Consider the following 21,063-nt stretch of genomic DNA (forward strand, 5'->3'; position numbering starts at 1 on the left):
ATTCCTTATAGAAAAGAAAATTTTCTAATGAGTCCAACCTCAACTCCTCAATCTCTTGAATTTGTACAATTCTAATCTCACCTGATGCCTTAAGGTCCCAATTACACTGCTTAACTCCCCAGTAAGGCCGATATTGTATCTTCACAAGGAGGTGGCAGGCCTTACCATAGATCATCTGATAGGGAGACATCCCTATAGGTGTCTTGAAGGTAGTACGGTAGGCCGATAATACACCATCTAGTCTCAGGCTCTCATCCTTCCTGGCAGGGTTCACAACCTTCTCTAAGATAGATTTCACCTCCTTATTTAAAACTTCTGCCTGACCGTTTGTTTGAGGGTGGTAAGGGTGGAAATGCAGTGTTGCACGCTATATTTTTTCAAGAGAGCAGCAATTACCTTATTGCATAAATGTGTATCCTGGTCACTAATGATTGCACGTAGAAAACCAAACCTGCTAAGAATACGAGATCTCAAAAATCCTACAATCACTTTAGAATCGTCAGCGATAGTGGCCTTTGCTTCCACCCATTTGAAAACATAATCCACAACAAGAAGAATATATTTAAATCTGCAAGAAGAAAGAAAATAGCCCATAAAATCTAATCCTCAAACATCAAATATTTCACAAATAACTATAGGGACTTAGGCATTTGATTCCCACGAGATAGACCTCTAGACTTCTTAAATCTCTCACATGTTCTACAAAAGAAATATGCATCCTTAAAAAGTATATTCCAATACAATCCTGAGTCTAACACTTTTTTAACTATGCGCTTAGGACTAAAATGCCCCCTCCCCCCACCCCCCCCCCTCGTAGCATATTCATGAAAAAAAAGCTAAAACAGAGAAAAAGTCATCATTGGGAACACACCTCCTAACTATCTGGTCAACACAAAATTTCCATAGATATGGATCCTCCCAAACATAATATTTTGCCTCACCTTTCAGTTTAGCCTTATGATACCTACTGTGGATAAAAGGGACATCGCCTGTGACAAGATAGTTAAAAGATCAGCATCCCATGGAGTCATTGAGATGCCATTAACCTGGAGCAGAGCCTGATCAAAAAAATCTCCATCAGAGGGCAAACAATCCCCTCCTTCCACAAGCCTACTTAGATGGTCAACAACAACATTCTCCAAACCTTTTCTATCCTTTATTTCAACATCGAACTCCTGGAGCAGGAGGATCCAAGGAAGAAGGCGTGGTTTAGACTCCTTGTCCATAAGATAGCGTAAAGCTACATTATCAGAATAAATAGTCACATGTGAGCCAAAAATATATGATCGAAACTTCTCTAAAGGAAAAACAACATAACAGAGTTCTTTTTTAGTAGTGGTATAATTGTACTGAGTAGGATTCAAGGTTCTCAAAGCATACTATATAACGTGATGCTTCTTCTCAATTCTTTGTCCAAGAACAGCTCCCACAACATGGTTAATTACATTACACATTATCTCAAATGGAATATCCAATTGAGGAGCCCAAATCACTGGTGCACTGGTCAAAGCCTTCTTCAACACATCAAAGGCTTGCTTGCACTCCTCATTGAAGTTGAACTCCACATCCTTCTAAAGCAAGTTGGTCATCGGTAGGGCAACTTTGTTGAAATCCTTAATGAACCTACTATAAAAACCTGCATGGCCTAAAAAGGAACGAACATTCCTCACATTAGTAGGGTCAGGGAGGTTAGTAATAACTTAATCTTAGCCTAATCTACTTCTATCCCCCTAGAAGAGATAACATGCCCTAGAACAATTCCATGTTTAGCCATGTAATGAAAATTTTCAAAATTAAAGACCATATTAGACTCAATACATCTTCCAAGAACTTTAGATAAATTCAAGAGACACTCATCAAAAGACTCACCATAAACAGTAAAATCGTCCATGAATATCTCAATGCTCTTTTCTATGAATTCTGAGAAGATGCTCATCATGCATCTTTAGAATGTATCAGGTGCATTACACAAGCCAAAAGGCATTTGCCTAAATGAAAATATTCTAAATGGACAAGTGAAGGTTGTTTTCTACTGATCTTTATGGGTGATGCGTATCTGATAGAAACCTAAAAAATCAGTAATAAAACAGAAAGGGGGTTTTCCAACAAAACGTTCTATCATTTGATCTATGAAAGGGATGGGAAAATGGTTCTTTTTAGTGACAGTATTTAATTTACGAAAATTAATACACATTCTTCATCCATTTTATACCCTCACAGGTACTAACTTGCCTTCACCATTATTCATAACAGTTATACCAATTTTCTTGGGTACAACATGAATAGGACATGCCCACTCACTATCAGGGATGAGGTAGATAATACCTGCCTCTAGAAGTTTAAAATTTTCTTTCATTACCACCTTCTTTAGGGAGAGGTTCGGCCGTCTCTGAGGGTTTCTACATGGCTTGGATCCTTCCTCCAATGCAATCCTGTGCACAGACCACAGGACTAGTTCCCTTAATATCTGCTAGGGTTTAGCTAATCACCAATTTGTGCTTCTTGAGCACCTCTATCAACTTGCCTTCCTGTTCATGAGTCAAATTTTAAAGAAATAATGACAGGTAGAGTAAATAAGCATACTTAAGATGCTTAGGTAGCTCCTTAAGTTCTAACTTAGGGTCCTGCATGATAGAAGGCAACAATTTCTTTGTCAAACTATTCAATAAAGAATCATGACTTATTAGTTTAGACACTATCACAGAAGACAGATCATCAAAGGAAATGGTGACACCAGAGTCATCCTCATCCTTGTCATAATATACATCCCAAACTACTTCATGTTCCAAAGAATCAAACACATCAATCTGACACAATATAGCACGACTTTAACTAGGGACTCTCGTAGCATAAAAAATGTTAAATTTAACTATTTTCTCATCAAATTCAACTGACAATGTGCCTTCATCTACATCTATCTTAATCTTTGAACTTTTCATGAAAGGTCTACCTAGTGAGATGGATGCAGATGAATGTGCAATATTCTCTTCCGTTTTCAGAATGTAAAAATCAACAAGAAAAATCAATTCTTGGCCTGAACAAGAACATCTTTTACTACTCCCATGGGATGTATAAATGACCTATCGGCTAAATGAATAACTACGTAGCTTCATGCAAATCATTGAATATACGATCCTGATAAATTGAATAAGGCATTACATATATGGATGCTCCTAAATCTAACATAGGCTTTTAAATTTTCTTATTTCTAATCACACAAGGGAGTGAGAACATACCATGGTCTTTCTCTTAAGCATATTTTTCTGTCAGATAACAGAAACAGATTGGCTTACCACAACTCTTTCCTTCTCTTTTGTCTGTCTTTTCCTGGTGTATAATTCCTTTAAAAAAATTTCGCGTATTTGGAAATTTTCTTGACTGTATATAGAAGTGGAATATTGATTTTCATTCTTCTGAATGTATCAAGAAGCTCTCGGTCAACCTCGTTCTATTTGGGTCTCGCCAACTTAGAAGGAAAATGAGCTTTAGGAACAGAAGAATTGAAAGAAAGATGAGGGTTGAATTTTACTCCCTTTGTTCTCTTAGGAGACAGTTCTCCAATAAAAACAGGTTTTGTGGATACGGAGTCCTCTCTAGATGGAATTTCAATAGAAGCAGCAAATGGTGGGAGTTCTTTTCCACTTCTCAATGTGATGGCACTAACATTCTCCCTAGGATTCACCTTAGGCTGCGATGGGAGCTTTGCAGACTGTCTTTCCAACTTTCTTACAGAGGTGGTGAGCTGGGTAATTTGATTCCCCATCTGATCCAAGGTAGTTTTTGTATCCTTCTTAAAACGCAAACTATTATCAGCTAAGTTTTTCACAACGTCCTCAATCGAAATACCTAAACTCGTAGAGGCTTCTTTGTTATTATGAGTTTGCTCATTCTGTCCACCCCATTTAAAATTAGGTTGATCATGCCATCCTGGGTTGTAAGTCTGGCTATATGGGTCTCTCAGTATGTTCTGCCCATTTTTATTAAAACTTCTCAATGCATTAGTCTCCTGCTGGAAATTTAGGCATACATCAACAACGTGCCTAGTCATCGAACAAATCTGGCATTCCATCATTGATTGATTCCTCTTCAATGCCATCTATTTCACAGTAGCAACCAAGTCAGAAATTTGAGTTTTTAACTCATTTACCTCAAATGCAGATTTAATGTTGATTGATCCTCTGGTCCCAAATTGTTGAGTGTTAGCAGCCATGGTAGCAATGAGTTGTTTTGCTTTAGTGGGAGTTTTGTTCACCAAAGCTCCTCCTGCAGCAACATCCACATTACTCTTATCCTGCTGAAGCAATCCCTCATAGAAATATTGTATAAGCATTTAATCTGGATTTTGATGGTTGGGGAAGCTTTCATAGAGTCTCTTGAATCTCTCATAATACTCATAGAGTGACTCATCCTAGTACTGAACGATAGAATAGATCTCCTTCCTAATGCTTGTGGCACCAGAAGCTGGTAAAAAATTTTCAAGAAACTGCTTCTTCATCTCAACAAATGTTGTTATACTTGCAGGTGGCAAGCAATATAACTAGTCCTTTGCTTCATCTTCAATGAAAGGAGGAACACCCCTTAGATTTATCTGTTCTTCAGTGACTCCATATTGTAGCATCCCATCACATACAATTTGAAAATTCTTGAGATGCTTCTGCTGGTCTTCGCCTACAAGATCATGAGAAATAGGGAATAAGTGAATTAATCCTATTTTCAACTCAAACGTCTATTGTTTCTGGATAAATTATGCACAAAAGCTTTTGAGCTGTATCAAGAGCTACTAGCTTTCTCAAAGTATGTTCATGGCTCAGTCATCTCAAGTTCTATTGCAACCTCCTCAAAATTCACCTTTCAATTCTCTTCCACTCCTTGTATCTCCAACACTAATTTGATCAATTCGCGTAGCTCGCACTCTTGCTTCTCTTTGAATTTGCCTGTCCTCTCGTTTTATATATGCAAAATATAACAAACTAGAGTTCTTAAAGGAATGAGTCATACAACAAAGAGGAAACAAAAGTGAAAGAAAAAAATAATGGGCTCTTTAGGAGAAAGTTGAAAAGGTTCCCCGGCAACGACGCCGATTTGACGATCCGAAAAGTTGTCAAGACTTTCGATCCGATCAAATAATTCTTTTGTTTCCTACTTCAATTCTGTAGTATTAAGGGTAGAATGGGTCAAACCATAGAGAGTCTTTTGTATCAGATCGAAACCCTATCTACCTTTAATTTTGGTGTAATTGTGTATAATTAATTTCCTCGGCATATTGACTCATTTGCTATCAAGCTTCCTATTTGTTTACTAAGACTATTTTTTGGTATTTTGATGTCCCAGTGCCTTGCTATTATTGGTCTGAATGATGCTCCTGGTCCTAATCGCAAGAATCTAAATCTGAGTTACAAGAATTTTTTAGAGTTCTCATGTTTCTGACATTGTGCACAACATCTGTCCTCCCAAGACTTCAGACATTCCTCTTCCTGAGGATTTGGTTTCTGATAGTGGTTTATTAATTTTTACTGAGTTTGGGACTCACATCTTTCGCATTTTATCTTCTGAGTAACGTATTCTGAATATCGTTATTCGTGATTTGACAGATTTTTTGTTGAAATTGATGTGTTGGTTCATCTCTTAAGCTTGTCACTTTCGCATTCTGTTGATGCTTCTACTTCTCAGGCTTCGTCGTATGCTTGATTTTATCCTTGGAAAAAAGGGGAGATTGGTTTGATTTGGGCTGATGAATGTTTCAATGTTTTTGTGCTATTTTTATTTCTCTGCTGTTTAGTTTGTTGTTTTTGCTCGGGTTGTATTGGTGGATTCTGTTTATTGTGAAATGTTGTTTTCCTTCACCTCAGTGTGTTTGGTTGGTTTGCCGATTAGAGAAAATTTTATGCCAAGGGGGAGCTTGTTATGATTTTGGTTGGTTGATAACATTTTCTTTATTATACTGGACGTTTTGTCTCTAACTTTATCGATAGATCTCAGGTCTCTTTCCTTATTGGTGGTAGATTTACTAGAGTGATATTTTTCTTATTTGTGTTGTTTTCTTTCGAATGGTTTCCTTGCCTTTTGTGTTTTTGTATTAGTGTTGATCCAATGGTAGGCTTTAGGTCAAGCCATCTTTTTGTTTCTGGATTTTTTTCTTTGGCTGGTTTGTTTTCATTCAGAACTATCAGTGGCTGTAAGTGCTATATCGCGAGAAGAAAAGAAAGTGTTCTGCAATTTTAAAGCTTGGTTTGTTCAAGCCATTCTATTATTGAGCTTTGACGAAATTTTGTTTGTTCGTGCTTTCAACAAATAGGTGAAAAGTTGGTGAGATTGTTGTAGTGGCATCAGATTTAAGGGGATCATGAATCTGCAGACTCGACTGAAGCAGTATTAGTGTTAAGGGGAGCCTAACTTGCTCATCAGTATTCAATTATATGTAAACTGAGATTGTGTAACCTTATTTGAAGTGAATGTTGTAAAATTGAATTATAATCTAGTAGATCTCTTTTCACTTGACAAAAAGCCTCCCAAACATAGGTGTGGTTTGCATCGAACTGGGTCAACAAGTTATTTCTGATAAGTATTTTCTAATCCTTATTCTCTTTTACCTCTTGTCTTTATTAATGTCAGTAACATTATTTCTAGCAAGTGTTCTATCTATGTTTCATCTATTTTTCTTAGGGTTTGATTTGATTAGTGATTTACTCAGTATTAGAGCATGAGATCATGTATTTATGTATACATACAATGTCATTTCCTTCCTAATTAATATTGATTTTCTCTGTTGGACTTTATACAAAATTTTCAAGTCCACAAGCGAGTGACGATTAACTATAACCTATTTCTGCTTAATTAAGCTTCTGGGTTAATTAAGCTTCTGGATTGATTAATCTATGATTCAACAATGGTTGATATCAATAAGATATTTTTTTTTTCTCTTTCTCACTTTTTTTTTTCCTTCGAAGAAGATCCAAATATAATATCAATACTAAATTTTGGATGGCCTTCCATATATTATCACTCAATTACATATTTTAGAAAAGATACGAGTCATCAAATTTTGGATTTGTATTGTCTAGATTGATATATTTGAATTTATTTGATAGTGACATATCTTTAATTCTTTCTTCTTGTCCTTGTAATGGCATCCATATCATTTCTCCTTTTAACCTTATATCTTGCAAAGTACTTTTAAGCCCTACCCCTTGCTAGTTTTATTGCTAATATATATCATACAAAGAAGAAAAAAAAAACTTTGTACCTCTATTCTTTCTTTTTTTTTTTTTTTTTTTTTTTAATGTCTTCTAGCTTTCTTTTCTTCTCTCTCTCCAAAAATTTCCTAATGAAAAAGACATTTGATAGAAGGAAGGTGAAGGTGAAATTTATACCTTTTTCTGTGATGAATATATATTTACTTAATTCATTAAAGAATCAAATGGCTTTGTCGGGGGTTGCTTGTCATTGGCTTGTACCTTATTTTAAAATAATTATTCATATCTTCTCTTCGAACAAATAATTTTAAAACAATAGTTTTATATTTTTGTAAAAAAAATTATTATTATTATTGTACATAGTAATATATGTCGAAAATCCCACATTGAAAAAGTCAAGAAAATTCAATTATTAATTAAGATATAATTAAATTTATTTTTTCCCGAAAAAAGGTAAAGAATGAATAAAGTAATTAATTGGTATCGAATCCAACCTATAAGAATTGAATTTTAAAGGTGTAATTGAGCTTATTGAATGAAGAAGGCAAGGTGGTGTTGATTAGAATGTGGTCCTAAGTGATATAACATTAACATCCAGAAGGTGATGATAGATCAATTAATTAGGACCATCCAGCTCTTATTTATTTATTAGGGAGAGGGAAAGAAAATTAATAACAATAATAATAATAGAAAAAGAACTTTGAAATTATGAATCTGGTGTGGACCAGTGTATATTAATTATATCCTAACGGTTTGATTAGTACGTGAAAATATAGAATATTGGAATGCAAAAGTCAACATCATGCGGTGATAGTTATTAGTCAACACATATAATCACATCAAACAGCCAAAAATCAATGAATAGGGTTTATTCTAATCATATCTTATTATTTCTCTTCTTGAATGTTTGTCAGGAATTTTAATAATTCCATTTTCTTTTTCTTTTCTTTTCTTTTTTTTCCCTATCTCTCCCATAGTTTGAACTTTGAAGGCTAACTTATGAAATTATTACCATTTCTTTTAAATAACATTTGAACATCCAACTTCAGAAAGCTTTAGCATTCCTTCATAGTTTGGAGTTGGCTGATCATTTGATTTGCACAGATTTTTTTAATCGGATTTACGGGTACTAGTTAAAGTGATTTTAATTTCCTTTCCCTTAAATGTTATTCTGAAATAAATTTGAGGTTTGATGATTCAAACTTATATTAAGAGTTTTCAATTTTTCTCTAGATCTTTTATTTGTGTTGTTCATAAATTAGCAAGTTGTGTTGTGTCTAATCAGGAGAGTTGTGAGTGAGTTGGTTATTATCCTTTTTGACTTTTTGATTGTATCAAAGCTGCTATGTCTATGTGTAGTCATTTGAACAGTGTTTTTTCTCAATAAAAGTATCTCTTTTAAAGTTAAATTAAAAGGAAAGAAAAGAAGAAAGTATTCGACTTCAAATAGACGAGTACAGGTCAAAATCAATTGGTTCAAAGGACATTCTTAGATAACATGAGATTCCATCTTATAACTAATTAGTTTTTTATATCAAATTTTTTACTAAATGTCAGTTTTTGCTTTCATGACTCTAATGCCATATTAGATAACATAGAGTTATTGATCTTATAATCATTTTTTTAAGAAACAACGAACGATAAACCACAAATACATTACAAATTAGTATCAATGAACACAAAAAAATATACCAATATTGGAGAAATAAGTGATTAGTAAACAACTTCACCTCACCAAACAATTAAACTTAAATTCTTTGCAACGACTTTTTAGTTTCTTAAATAGCGATGACAACTCATCATCTACTTGAAAACAGGTTTCTTTTTAAATCGTTATTATTATATAGTTTTCAAATTTTGTAAAGTTATAAGTAGGTTTATTTGTAATAATTCTATTATTTGAGGATTTGGATTGTAAAAATTTTTATAGTTCAATTAGGTTGGTTCATGCATTTTGAAATATTTAAGGACTTAATTGTTAAATTTTTCAAATTTAGAGTTCAATTTAAGGATATAATTATAGTAATTTATATTCTTCGTTTGTAAAATATTGATCAAATATTTAACCTTTAAAAAAAATATATCCTTAATAAAATTAGAGTAAGCATGGCTCGTTGATAATTGATATGTACTATTTTTTTTTTTTTAAATCAAAGGTTTTAAATCTCCTTTCTTTTAAATTTATATAAATATCACTAAAGTTAAACATGGCTCACTCGATTTATATCACTAATAGAAATATTTAATTGTAGAGATTTATAGTAAAACAAAGTAAAGTATTTGTTTATTAAAGCAAAAACTTTTACCAATTTCTTTTATGTTTCACCAATCAAATAAATTTTACGAGTTCAGGTAATAAATTTCATGGTTTCTATAATATGTTCTTCTCATTCCAATGTCAATAATAAATAAACAAACTTATGACATGGCCTAAACTAATGCACTTTTAATTCTCATACTTCTAAATTTCCCAAATTAGTGCTATTTCAATCCATCTTACAATTAGTTTAAAGTTGTTTTTTATTACTTGGCAAGGTAATAATAACAATTTTGATTAATTCCTTTTAAACGTTAACAATAAACTAAAAAATCGTAATTGACATATAGTCTTTCTCTTGAAATTAGACGTATTGTACTACATAAGATAGATATTTTAAAATGTAGAATTAAAATAAAAGTGTTTAAAAGTAAATGGATTAAAATGGTTAGTTGGTCTGATGGAGTGTAGACTTAGCACAGCAACAGAACAGATTATGTTGAAAAAAAAAAAAAAAAAAACTAATAGAAAAACTAATAAAAAATCAAAATTAATTCAGATCCGCCCTTTCTTAAAACCAAAAAATCAAATTAAAGAACATAATGCTAGTAAATAAATAAATTTTGAAATACTATTTTGGTTCCAATATTTTTTTTTCCTAATAAAGCTCGTTTAGAATGTTTTAGAAAAAAATATTTTCACAAAATTCATTTTCATTTAAATTAAAAACTTTTGATAAAATTTTTCTAAAATAAAAACCTCCATTTGTTTAGCCATTCTTTTTCAAAAATGTTTTTTATAAAGTTTGTTTGGTTTTTTATATACTAAAAGTATTTTTATTAATGTCAAATTATTATAAAAAAATAATCGTAAAATACAGTGAACTAAAATTTTGAAATAATGGTCGTCGAAGTTGGTAGTATGAAGTGGTCGTCGGAATTGACTAGTGGCATGCACCGATCTCCTAAGGTAATTGCTGGAGATTGACATCGATAGTCACCGGAAGTGGTGACCAGAGGTTGGTCAACAATGGTGGCCAGAGGTTGTGGCTGGTTTTGCCGCTGGCGATTGTCGGAGTGGCCGTCGGCGATGGTAGCTGGAGTTGACCATGGTGGTTGCCAAAACATGGTCGTCGGACGTGGGCGGTAGAGGGCGGTAGTAGCCACAACAATATAGTAAAAGTGAGGAATTAGGGAAAGATTGATCATTAAACATTCAAAATTCATTTCTCTAAATTTTGGTTTCAAGTGTTTATTTTAAACCAACTAATTTTATAAACTCTTTTTTTTTTTTTTGAGATTTTCAAAAATAGAAAAATAAAGGAAACTATTTACACAAAACTACAAAATTTAATCTTATTCGATAGAGGTTGATTGAAGTCTATCAATGTTTATCAGTGATCGAAACTGATAGACTTTGATAGAAGTCTAACATTGATATTATGTGATAGACACTGATAGAAGTCTATTAGTGTCTATCAACATCTTTTTTTATTTCTGTAAATAGTTTTTTGACATTTTTTTTATTTGTGAAAATTTTTCCTTTTTTCTTAAAATTCATTTTAAGTGGTTGCCCAAACACTTAATTGTTTTTTTGTAAAATAATTTATTTTTTAAATTAAACATTTGAAAAGGTATTTTAAACACACTATATAACATTTTCACTATACATTTTGAATACGTATTTACATATTACATTTTCTTATCGAAAAAATATTATTATTATTGTTTAGTTAATCTTAATCAAAATTATCTTTGAGAAATTAAATCTAAAATGTATTTAAGTACATGAACTAAAATGAGATAATTTGAACAAATTTAAAAGTATGTAATCCAAATATTACTTAAACCATAAATAAAATTCTCCTCTGTTCTTACTTTGCCGTTCTCTGCTCTGCTTCAGCAAAGGGACCTCCTTATGGCTTCTTTTTTTCTTTTCTTTTTTTTTTCTTTTTTTTTTTTCTTCCTTTTTTTTTTTATCAGAACTATTTCATATCCTTCTTCCACCACGCACGTGCCAAGATTCCAAGGCCCCATATGTATGCAGGCAAAAATTCTAGCATGTACAAAACTTTTCATACTATATATCTCTCTTTATTAGTTACATTTAGAGTAATTGTAGTAGATAATTTGATTTAAGGCCAAACGAAAAGAAATTCACCCCTAACATCTAGTGACGTGTTAAATTATAAATGGAAGCTACATATTATCCTAATACTAGAAATTTTTCAAGACCCATTGTATGCAGCGAAAAATTATTAATATTAGTAGTATGAAAAAAGTTCATAGTAAATATTAGAAATAACATGGGATTCCTAAAATAAATCAATATTTATTTATGATGTGTCAAATTATGAATGATAATAATAAGAATCTGGCATTTGTTATATTTTATGCTTTATAACTATTGGTCAAAATGAACATAATTCAACTAGCATAATGTTTGTATTATCAAACTCAAAGTCAAATATTCAATTCTCCTGTTCTACCTATGGTAAAAAAATGTCATTGGTGAAATGAAAATAAAGTGATGTTTTCGTTATTGTTAATGCTTTTGTTATTCCTCTGTTTCTTATTCCAATTACTTAGAAGGAAAAAAAATTTAAAAAAAATTGCTGCTGATGCTATAAATCTTCCTCTATTTCTAATTTAGCATACTTCTTTATGTCTATTCTCCAAGATTTGTGTGTGTGTGATCTTTCTTTAAACAAAATAATAATAAAAGTTAGAGTTGCATGCCATGTGTTTGTTAAAAGGTCAGCACTAATTTACCCACTTGTTTGAGTTTGTTTTTAACCAAATCTTGATGAGAAATGGGAATGTTATTGCCTTTCTTGAACTTGGGGATTTTGGTTAGATTTTGTTTAACAAATATGGGTTTATTGTTGAGATTTTGATTTGCCATTTTGCTTTGCAAGGACATGTGCATAATTGGCAGGCTTCTCCAAGTGGGAACATCAGAAATAAGGACCAAGTAGTAAGTTTTTAGGCTTTTTAGGGACTTTTTTGGGACTTTTTTGGGACCTCCTTTTTATTATTATTATTTTTTTAATCTATGATATTAGTTTTTATCTTTTCAAGTTTATTTAATTTCAATCATAGGGATCTTTTTAAATATAAAAAAAATATTTAAAAATATTTACACTTTATAACAAAAAAAAAATTACAAAAATTCCAAAAGTACAAACATTTTTGGAACTTTTTACTATAAAGTGTAAATATTTTTAGGATTTTTCTATTAATAATAATTTTCCTGTTAAATATTTAATTTCAGTATCTATACTTTCAATAAATCTTAAATTTAGTTCCTAATACTAATTTATTGTTGATATTTTAAAAACTTTTTGTTACCTATAGCATTTTTACTATAAATTTTGAAAATATATGCATATATTTTATTTTCCTGCATGAAATTATTATTAGTATTATTTAATCAATTTCGTTAAAAATTAACTATTTAAGATATATTGAAAGATAAAATTGGACAATTAAAAGTATAGAAACTAAAATTGAATAAACTCTAAAGTATGAGGACCAAATTTACATTTTAACATTTTTTTTCTTCTATTTTTGTTAAATTATAATATATACACACACAAACATACACACATATATATATATATATATATATATATATATATATATATATATTCTTGAAGTACCTTGTTCTTCCAAAAGTTACAATATTACTATTTACATTTTATAAAATATTTCAAAACTATCGTTAGAGTATAAATCATTTAAACATAGCTTGGTAACAATTTAGTTTTTAGTTTTTAGTTCACGAACTTGTTTTCTACCAACTTTCTTGTGGTGGTTTTATTTTTATAACGGAAACATTTGAAATTGTTATTCAAAATCTAAAAACATAAACACGTTTTTAATAATCATTTCTTTTAGCTTTTAAAATTTGCCTTAGTTTTTTAAAGTAATGATAGAAAGTGTATGAATAATATAATGTATGAATTTATAAGTGAAAGTAGCGTCTATATGCCTAATTTTTAAAAACTAAATAGTATATAAAGTCTAAGATTTTCAAATGAAAATTGAGACTTAGAATAATGTATTCATTATCCGTGATTAAAAAAAGATTCTGATACCATCTAAAATCTCAATTTTCGTCCTATAAAATCCTAACGAAATTCAACTTAAAATATAATTTTGAAACGTAGATGGTTGATAATTCTTACATTGTAAAACAAATGGGAAAGTTGAATGATATTTTCTATTTTTATATATAATTTAGCTTTTTTTCGTATTGAATAGTTTGTTATTGGTTTTCTTTCTTTTGGGCCAAATAAAGCCTTGATTGATTGGTGACCAATGGAGCAAAGATGGAAAGGATTCTCCTGTCCTAAAATAGTGACTGAATGGGAATTTTTCTTTTTTTTTCCAGCTGAGAATTGGATTCTGGTAATATACTTTGTCAAATCGGCTTCTATCAGATCCAATTATAGAAAATGTTTCTACTTTTTTATTTTCTTTTTATTTCTTTTTAAATAAATGTTTTTGCCAATCTGCCAACTGTCACTTTTAGCTGGCAATTGAGACCTTATTGTCTCAAATTTTCCAAAATTAGTTCCAAATATTCAAAACTTTTTTTTAACTTTTTTTTTTCAAAATTGATTTTCTTCCTTTGTTTTCTTAAGAGTGTGTAATTAATTAATTGATGATATGTGTTCTTTGTTTGTATGGGTGTTGTGTGTTTCTTTAAAAAGAATTATTTTTATTGAAGTTTGAATGAATGTTACAAAGTTTGTTTATGATCAAAAGGTTAATTTGCCCGTATTTTAACTATTTGTTTATAGTCTCTTTGCACTTTTAGAATTTTGGTTAAATATAAAATTTTGTCTTAGAAATTCTAAGAGACTACTGTTTCTTTTTTTTTATCTCTAGCTATCTATTGCGAGTTTATAGTGCATTTGAATTTTTAATTTTGTCTAGTAGGTACTTGAACTTTCATTTTGTATTTAAAAGGTCATTAAATTTTAAATTTTGTTATATTAGAATCCTATTTGATATTTTTTAAAATTCAAGACTTTACTGGACACAAAATTGAAAGTTCAATGCTCAATTAGGCATAAAATCTACCTTTTAAAGCGATCAAATTTTTAGAATATTGATTATATAAAAAAAGTAATTAAACATAAAATTGAAAGTTTAAGAACCTATAGACACAAGTCTCATAATTTATCTTTCTTTTGGAGCGTGTGGAAGTTCCACAATAAAATATGTTTAGGAAGGCGGTGTCTAATTTAGCCTCTCTAAAGAGCTCGATTGAAGTCCACATTATTGATCTTGCTAGCAGTGGTAGAAGGCCGAGGTGTGTACGAGTTCCCCTCTGCATCGACCCCTTCCCCTCAAATCATCACCCTGTCCTTGTGTTGTCCTCTATCGAAGTTAGATAACTAGAAACTGAATGTTGATGTGGTTTGATCAAAGGAAAAAGGTTCAAGTGAGCTTTGGGGTGGATTGTGCCATGATCATGAAGGTTGTAATATTTGAGGGTTTCAAGGCTATCAACAAGGGTTGGAGTGTCAATATGCTGGAAGCTAAAGCTAAAGCTAAACCATATTCTTGATCTTGCTACCGTTTTCCCTTTTGTTTTCCTGTGGGGACTTTTGACTTTTTTTTAAAAAAAATCCTAAAATTCCCTTTAATTTAGGCTTGGACAATTAAGTTGGACTTAAATTGGACTAAATTAAAAACTAGGCTAAAGGGGTCCCTAGTTTGACCCCATCCTTTCAAATCGGGGATTCCTTGTCTCCATCGGAGTGAGGCCCTGTGGGAAATTTTGCTAACCCTAATTTATATTCCTAAACTTTGGGGGGTTTGTATCAATTAAAACTTTAAACTAATAATTGTATCAATTTAAATAATGAACTTTCATAAGTGTAACAATTTATCCCCTCCTTTAGATTTAGTTCGACAAAAAATGTGTAAACTTATAATTTGAGTCAATTAAACTCTAAAATTTTTATAAGTTGATCAATTTAGACTCTTCATTTTGATTGTCCTTTGAATATCATCTATTGAGTAATTCTCAAACACGTGAAGACTTCTTCAAATGTTAGTTTTACAAACTGGACTATTAGAGTATATGTATGGAAAAATTCTAAAAAAAAAAAAAAAAAAATTCTTACTAAGAGTCTAAAATTCTTACCAAGGGTCTAAATATACTTATTTATGAATTTTTAGGGTTTTGATTGATATAATTATAAGTTTTACACGAGATTTTCCCAAACAAAATGTAATAAAGGATGTCAATTGATATGCTTACAAAAGTTTTAAACTTAAATTGATACAATTATTAGTTAATGATTTAAATCTATACCGTTATTAATGTTTAGAGATATAAAATAATATTTGGACCAATATTTACTTACATGTTGCTTTTGTAGATTATTTTTTAACATAAGCTACCAATTGATTGTATACAAAAGATAATGGACAACAACTTTTTCATACTATTGGACTGGGCTTATCGTCAGCGGCAATTTGGGATCAGGACGAACATTTCTGGGCTAAGCACTGGGCCCGTCATGGCCCTTTATCATTCAAGGTCTTTTTTTATCCTCTCTCTAGAGGTTTTCTAGAGTGTGTATGTAATATATACGTGAAAAAGAATATAACATAAATAATTATTTTGTTTCTTTCTAAATATCTGTTGGAGTATATTCGACTAGTTAAGAGTATATATCATCGATCAAAAACTTAAAAGTTTAAATTGTCATTATATATAATATTGATCTTAAAAAACTATGTTGAGATAAAATCATAAAATTCATTTTAAATTGAAAACATGTTGGGTTTTAAAAATGAGAAAGAGATATGAACGTAGAAAACGAGTATATGTCAATTACTGTCCTATAATACCCATGTTTAGACGAGTTCATAAAAGCAACAAATGGACACATTTGAAACATGCATATATGTGACATATTGGTTAAAATTGGATGTTTAGATCTTTCAATTTAAAATTCTTCTTTGAAGTTTTTAATAAATATCAACGTTTTTTTTAATATCATTCTCGACCATTTGAAAAACTAAAATTAGAAAATGGTTTTCAATCCAGTCAATTTCTTTATTGTCATTAATTAAAACAATGTACATGTTTTAAAAGATTGATTTCTTTAATCTTAAATTGTTTAACTGAATAATATGTATATAATAAACTCATACTTCAACCGATATAAAGTTTGAGTTTTGAATCTCTGAACTAAAAAAATTCAACAATAATATATTATATCTTTGTTGTGAATTTGAGGAGTACAATGGTACACAACAAGAACACGAATACGATAATAATAATATATAATAAAATAAATATAATATAATATAATATAATATATAAATATATAAAATAAATAAATAACAAAAATTAAAAAAAAAATAATGAATTTCTCCACTTTCTCCAATCTTTTTGGATTGATCAGCAATATGTGTGTCTTTCAAAACACAACAAATGCCACTATTTATAGGCAATTTGACAAGTAAGAAGTAGATTACATGGACACTAATAGTGTGTAATTTTGAGACACATGAACAACACATGGGGTAATGGATAAGTGATACATTACCAATGGATATTAATAATAGGCTTCTACATTACACCTAATTTAACATATTTATAATATTCCCCCTTAGATGTCCATTATATATGAAATATACCTTGTTAAAACCTTATTAGGAAAAAATCCACTGGAAAAAAATTCTAGTGAAGAACTATATCTTGCTAATAAATTTACTGAAAATATAATATTTGATCTTGTATTATTAGCAAGATACATGAGTGCACCAATTGCACTAAGATATAGTACTTTAGGACCAAGAAATTCTTCATTTTCATCTCGAGGTCGAAATATATCTTTATTCACATCTAGTGAATGAATTTCCATTGGAATGATCAATGGATGTGTTTTGTCCATAAAAAATATTTTCAAAACGTTTCCTGTATAAGTTGACTGATGAACAAATATACCATCTGCTAAATATACAATTTGCAAGCCAAGGAAAAATTTTGTTTTTCCGAGATTTTTTATTTCAAATTCTTTCTTAAGATATTCTATCGCCTTTGAAAGCTCTTCATGAGTCCCGATTATATTTAAGTCATCAACATATACAATTATAATAGCAAATCATGACTGTGATTTCTTTATAAAAACACATGGATATATTGGATTGTTTTGATATCCTTCTTTAAATAAATATCCACTCAGTGTGATTGTACCACATTCGTCCTGATTATTTCAATTTATATAGCGATCTCTGTAACTTTATTGAATACAATTCCCGGGAATTTGATTTATATGTTTCAGGTACCTTAAATCCTTTTGGGATTCTAATATAAATATCATTATCAAGACATCCATATAAATATGTTTGACTACATCCATAAGATGCATATCTAGTATGGGTAGAAATGGTTCGGTTTGGTTCGATTTAGTGGTGAAACCGAACCGAATCAAGTTTTCTAATATGTGAAACTGAACCGAATCGATTTATTGGTTCAAACCAAATTGAATCAAACAACATATATGTAATTCAGTTTTATTCTTTAAATTAAAAATGGTTCGGTTTCACTCTTTTTTTTAAAAAAATATATAAATATATAAATAAATAAGTATATATATATATATAGTTAAAAATGGTTCGATTCAGTTTCAAATTTGGTTTTTGAAATTGAAATCGAATTAATTTGATTTTAAATTTCTTCAAACAGGACCGAATCACATTTTTTGATTTCATTGTTCGGTTCAGTTTTTTTTTTTAGAAATGATTCGATTTTTGCAGTTTGAATGGCCACCCCTAACATCCATACCTTCATACACAGTCAGACCAATTAAATATCTTAGTGTAATAGCATCCACCACCGAAGAATACGTCTCATCGTAATCAATATCAGATTTTTGTGAAAAACCTTGTGCACAATCTTGTTTTATATCTTGTGACCTCATTATTTTCATTTCTTTTCCTCACCCATTTGTATCTCACAGGTTTGACACCTTCTAGTGTTTGGACTACTGGTCCATTTTTAAAGCGAGTTTAATTTTGCCTCGATTGTTTTTTTCCTCTAAAGCCAATCTTTTCTATGTTGATATTCTTCAACAGATTTTAGTTCAAAATCCTCATTTTCATATATAATATCAAGAGTCACATTATACACAAAAATGTTGTCAATAACTACATGAGTTCGATTCCATCTTTTTCTTGTCATAACATAGTTTATTGAAATCTCATTATTATCGTTATGTATTCCATCTTCTTCATTAGTCATGTCATGAATTTCTTCGTGGGTATTTACATTCTTAACCAAGTTTTCTTGACTATTAATTTTTTTTTTTTTTAGGATTTTTATCTTTGAAACCCACTGGTCTACCACGCTTTTGGCACGTTCCAAACTCATTACTGATAACTTGCTATGTTGAGATATCAATTTTCCATAGAACATTTGTAGCTAGTATACGTGACTTAGTTACTTTCTTTGCATCTATAAATGCATATGGTAATTGAGTTGCTATATTTTGCAAACAAATTATGTTATGAACTTCAAATTCACATTGATTTGTGCAGGGATCTAAATGCGACAATAACAATGCATTCCATGTAATTTCTTTTTCCAACATCTTAATTCCTCCCCCTGATGTTGGAAAATTTGTCTCATTAAAATGACAATCAGCAAATCATGCAGTAAGTACATCACCCATCAGCGGTTCAAGATATTTGATAACTGATGGGGATCATATCCAATATATATTCCTAACCTCCTTTAAGGATCCATCTTAGTACGTTGTGGTAGAGCAATTAGAACATATACTACACATCCAAAAATTCTTAGATGGAAAATATTTGGCTCATGGCTATAAGCTAATTGTAATGGTGAGTACTTATGATAAAATATTGGCCTAATGTGTACAAGTGATACAGTATGCAAAATAGCATGTCTCCATGCAGATGTATGAAGCTTAACTCTCATAAGCAATGGTATAGCAATTAACTGCAAACGTTTTATGAATGATTCTGCTAAACCATTTTGTATATGAACATGAGCTATAGGATGTTCAACACTTATTTTAATTGACATACAATAAATATCAAAAGCTTGGGATGGAAATTTACCAACATTATCAAGACAAATGGTTTTAATTGTATAATTAGAAAATTGTACTCTTTACTTAATTATTTGAGCGAGTAATCTTGCAAATGCAAGATTTCGACTTGATAATAAACACACTTGTGACCATCTGCTAGATGCGTCTATTAATATCATAAAAGATCTAAATGGTCTACTTGATTGGTTAATAGGTCCACATATATCACTATGAACTCACTCTAAAAATGCAGGTGATTTAGTCCCCACTTTGACTTGTGATAGTCTAATGATTAATTTGCCTTGAGTGCAAGCATCACATGATAATTCATTAGATTGAAGAATCTTCTAGCTCTTCAATGGATGTCCATTTGAATTCTCAAGAATTTTTCTCATCATTATAGACTCTGAATGACCTAATATGTCATGCCAAATTGTAAATATGTTTAAATTTATGAACTTTAGGTTCATTGTTGCATATGTTTCAATTACTCGTATATGAGTATAATATAATCTAGAAGATAAAGCAGGCAACTCTTCCAGTATACGTTTTTCATATAAGATAGTAGATATGATATAAAGATACTCCATATTATTCTTTCTATTAGACTCAATATGATAACCACTGCAAAGTATATTTTTAAAACTAAGTAGATTTCTCTTTAATTAACTAGAGAACAATGCATTGTCAATTGTAAATTTTGTTCCTCTAGACAAAATAATACTTGATTTCAGCATTGCCAATTTAAAAAATATTTTCTACTTGTAAGTATTATATGTGTAGTTGCACTGTCTGCCAGACATAAATCTTCTTTGCTCATTTTTTAGTCACTCAACATATGAAAATGATTCAGATTTCTTTTTCAAAAGAAAATAATTACAATAAGAAAAACAACATTTGGAATATACAAAGGTTAACATCTACTAAGAGGAAAAAAATATGGAGATGAATAAAATAACATTAAGTCTAGATATTTTCAAAGTCAAAGGAAACACTTGATGTTCCATCAATTTTGTCGATTTCTCTTCAAGTGATTCAAAGAAGTCTGTCACATCCAAATTTGTCATATAGGATGGGTCAAATATGTCATTATCCTAGTATTCAAAATTTGCTTCTACATTTTTCTCTTTTTCCTTTAGGGATGCTTGATAGAGATCAACTAAGTGTTTTGACGTATGATAGGTACATGACTAATACCCAATCATTCCGCATTGGAAATATTTATTTTCAACACTTTTTGAACTCTTATCTTGTGGAGTTTTTCCTTTGTGATCATCATTTTGTGAGGTTCTTTTGAAATTTGAATGATTAAAACGACCACCATAAAAATAATAATTATTTCCTCCTCTGCCACAGTCACGTCCTCGACCACAACCACTACATCGACCATGATTATTATTAAAATTCACAACATTCACTTCAGGGAATGGTGTTGTCCCAGTTGGTCGAGGTTCATGATTTTTCATTAATAACTCATTATTTTGTTCGGTCACGAGAAGACATGAAATTAGTTCAGAATATTG

At 30.5% G+C, this 21,063-nt stretch overlaps 1 protein-coding gene across 1 annotated transcript in view; it reads right to left on the minus strand.

Moving 5' to 3' along the window:
* Positions 1 to 4,537: 4,537 nt before the first annotated feature.
* The window catches only part of LOC120076127, a 42,147-nt gene continuing 25,621 nt past the window's right edge, over positions 4,538 to 21,063 (minus strand). The window contains exon 6 of the mRNA XM_039029904.1: positions 4,538 to 4,668. Coding sequence (XP_038885832.1) covers positions 4,538 to 4,668 — 131 coding nt within the window. The remainder of the gene's footprint in view (positions 4,669 to 21,063) is intronic.

This window comes from Benincasa hispida, chromosome 4 (genome assembly GCF_009727055.1).
Source record: "Benincasa hispida cultivar B227 chromosome 4, ASM972705v1, whole genome shotgun sequence".
Classification (NCBI taxonomy): domain Eukaryota; kingdom Viridiplantae; phylum Streptophyta; class Magnoliopsida; order Cucurbitales; family Cucurbitaceae; genus Benincasa; species Benincasa hispida.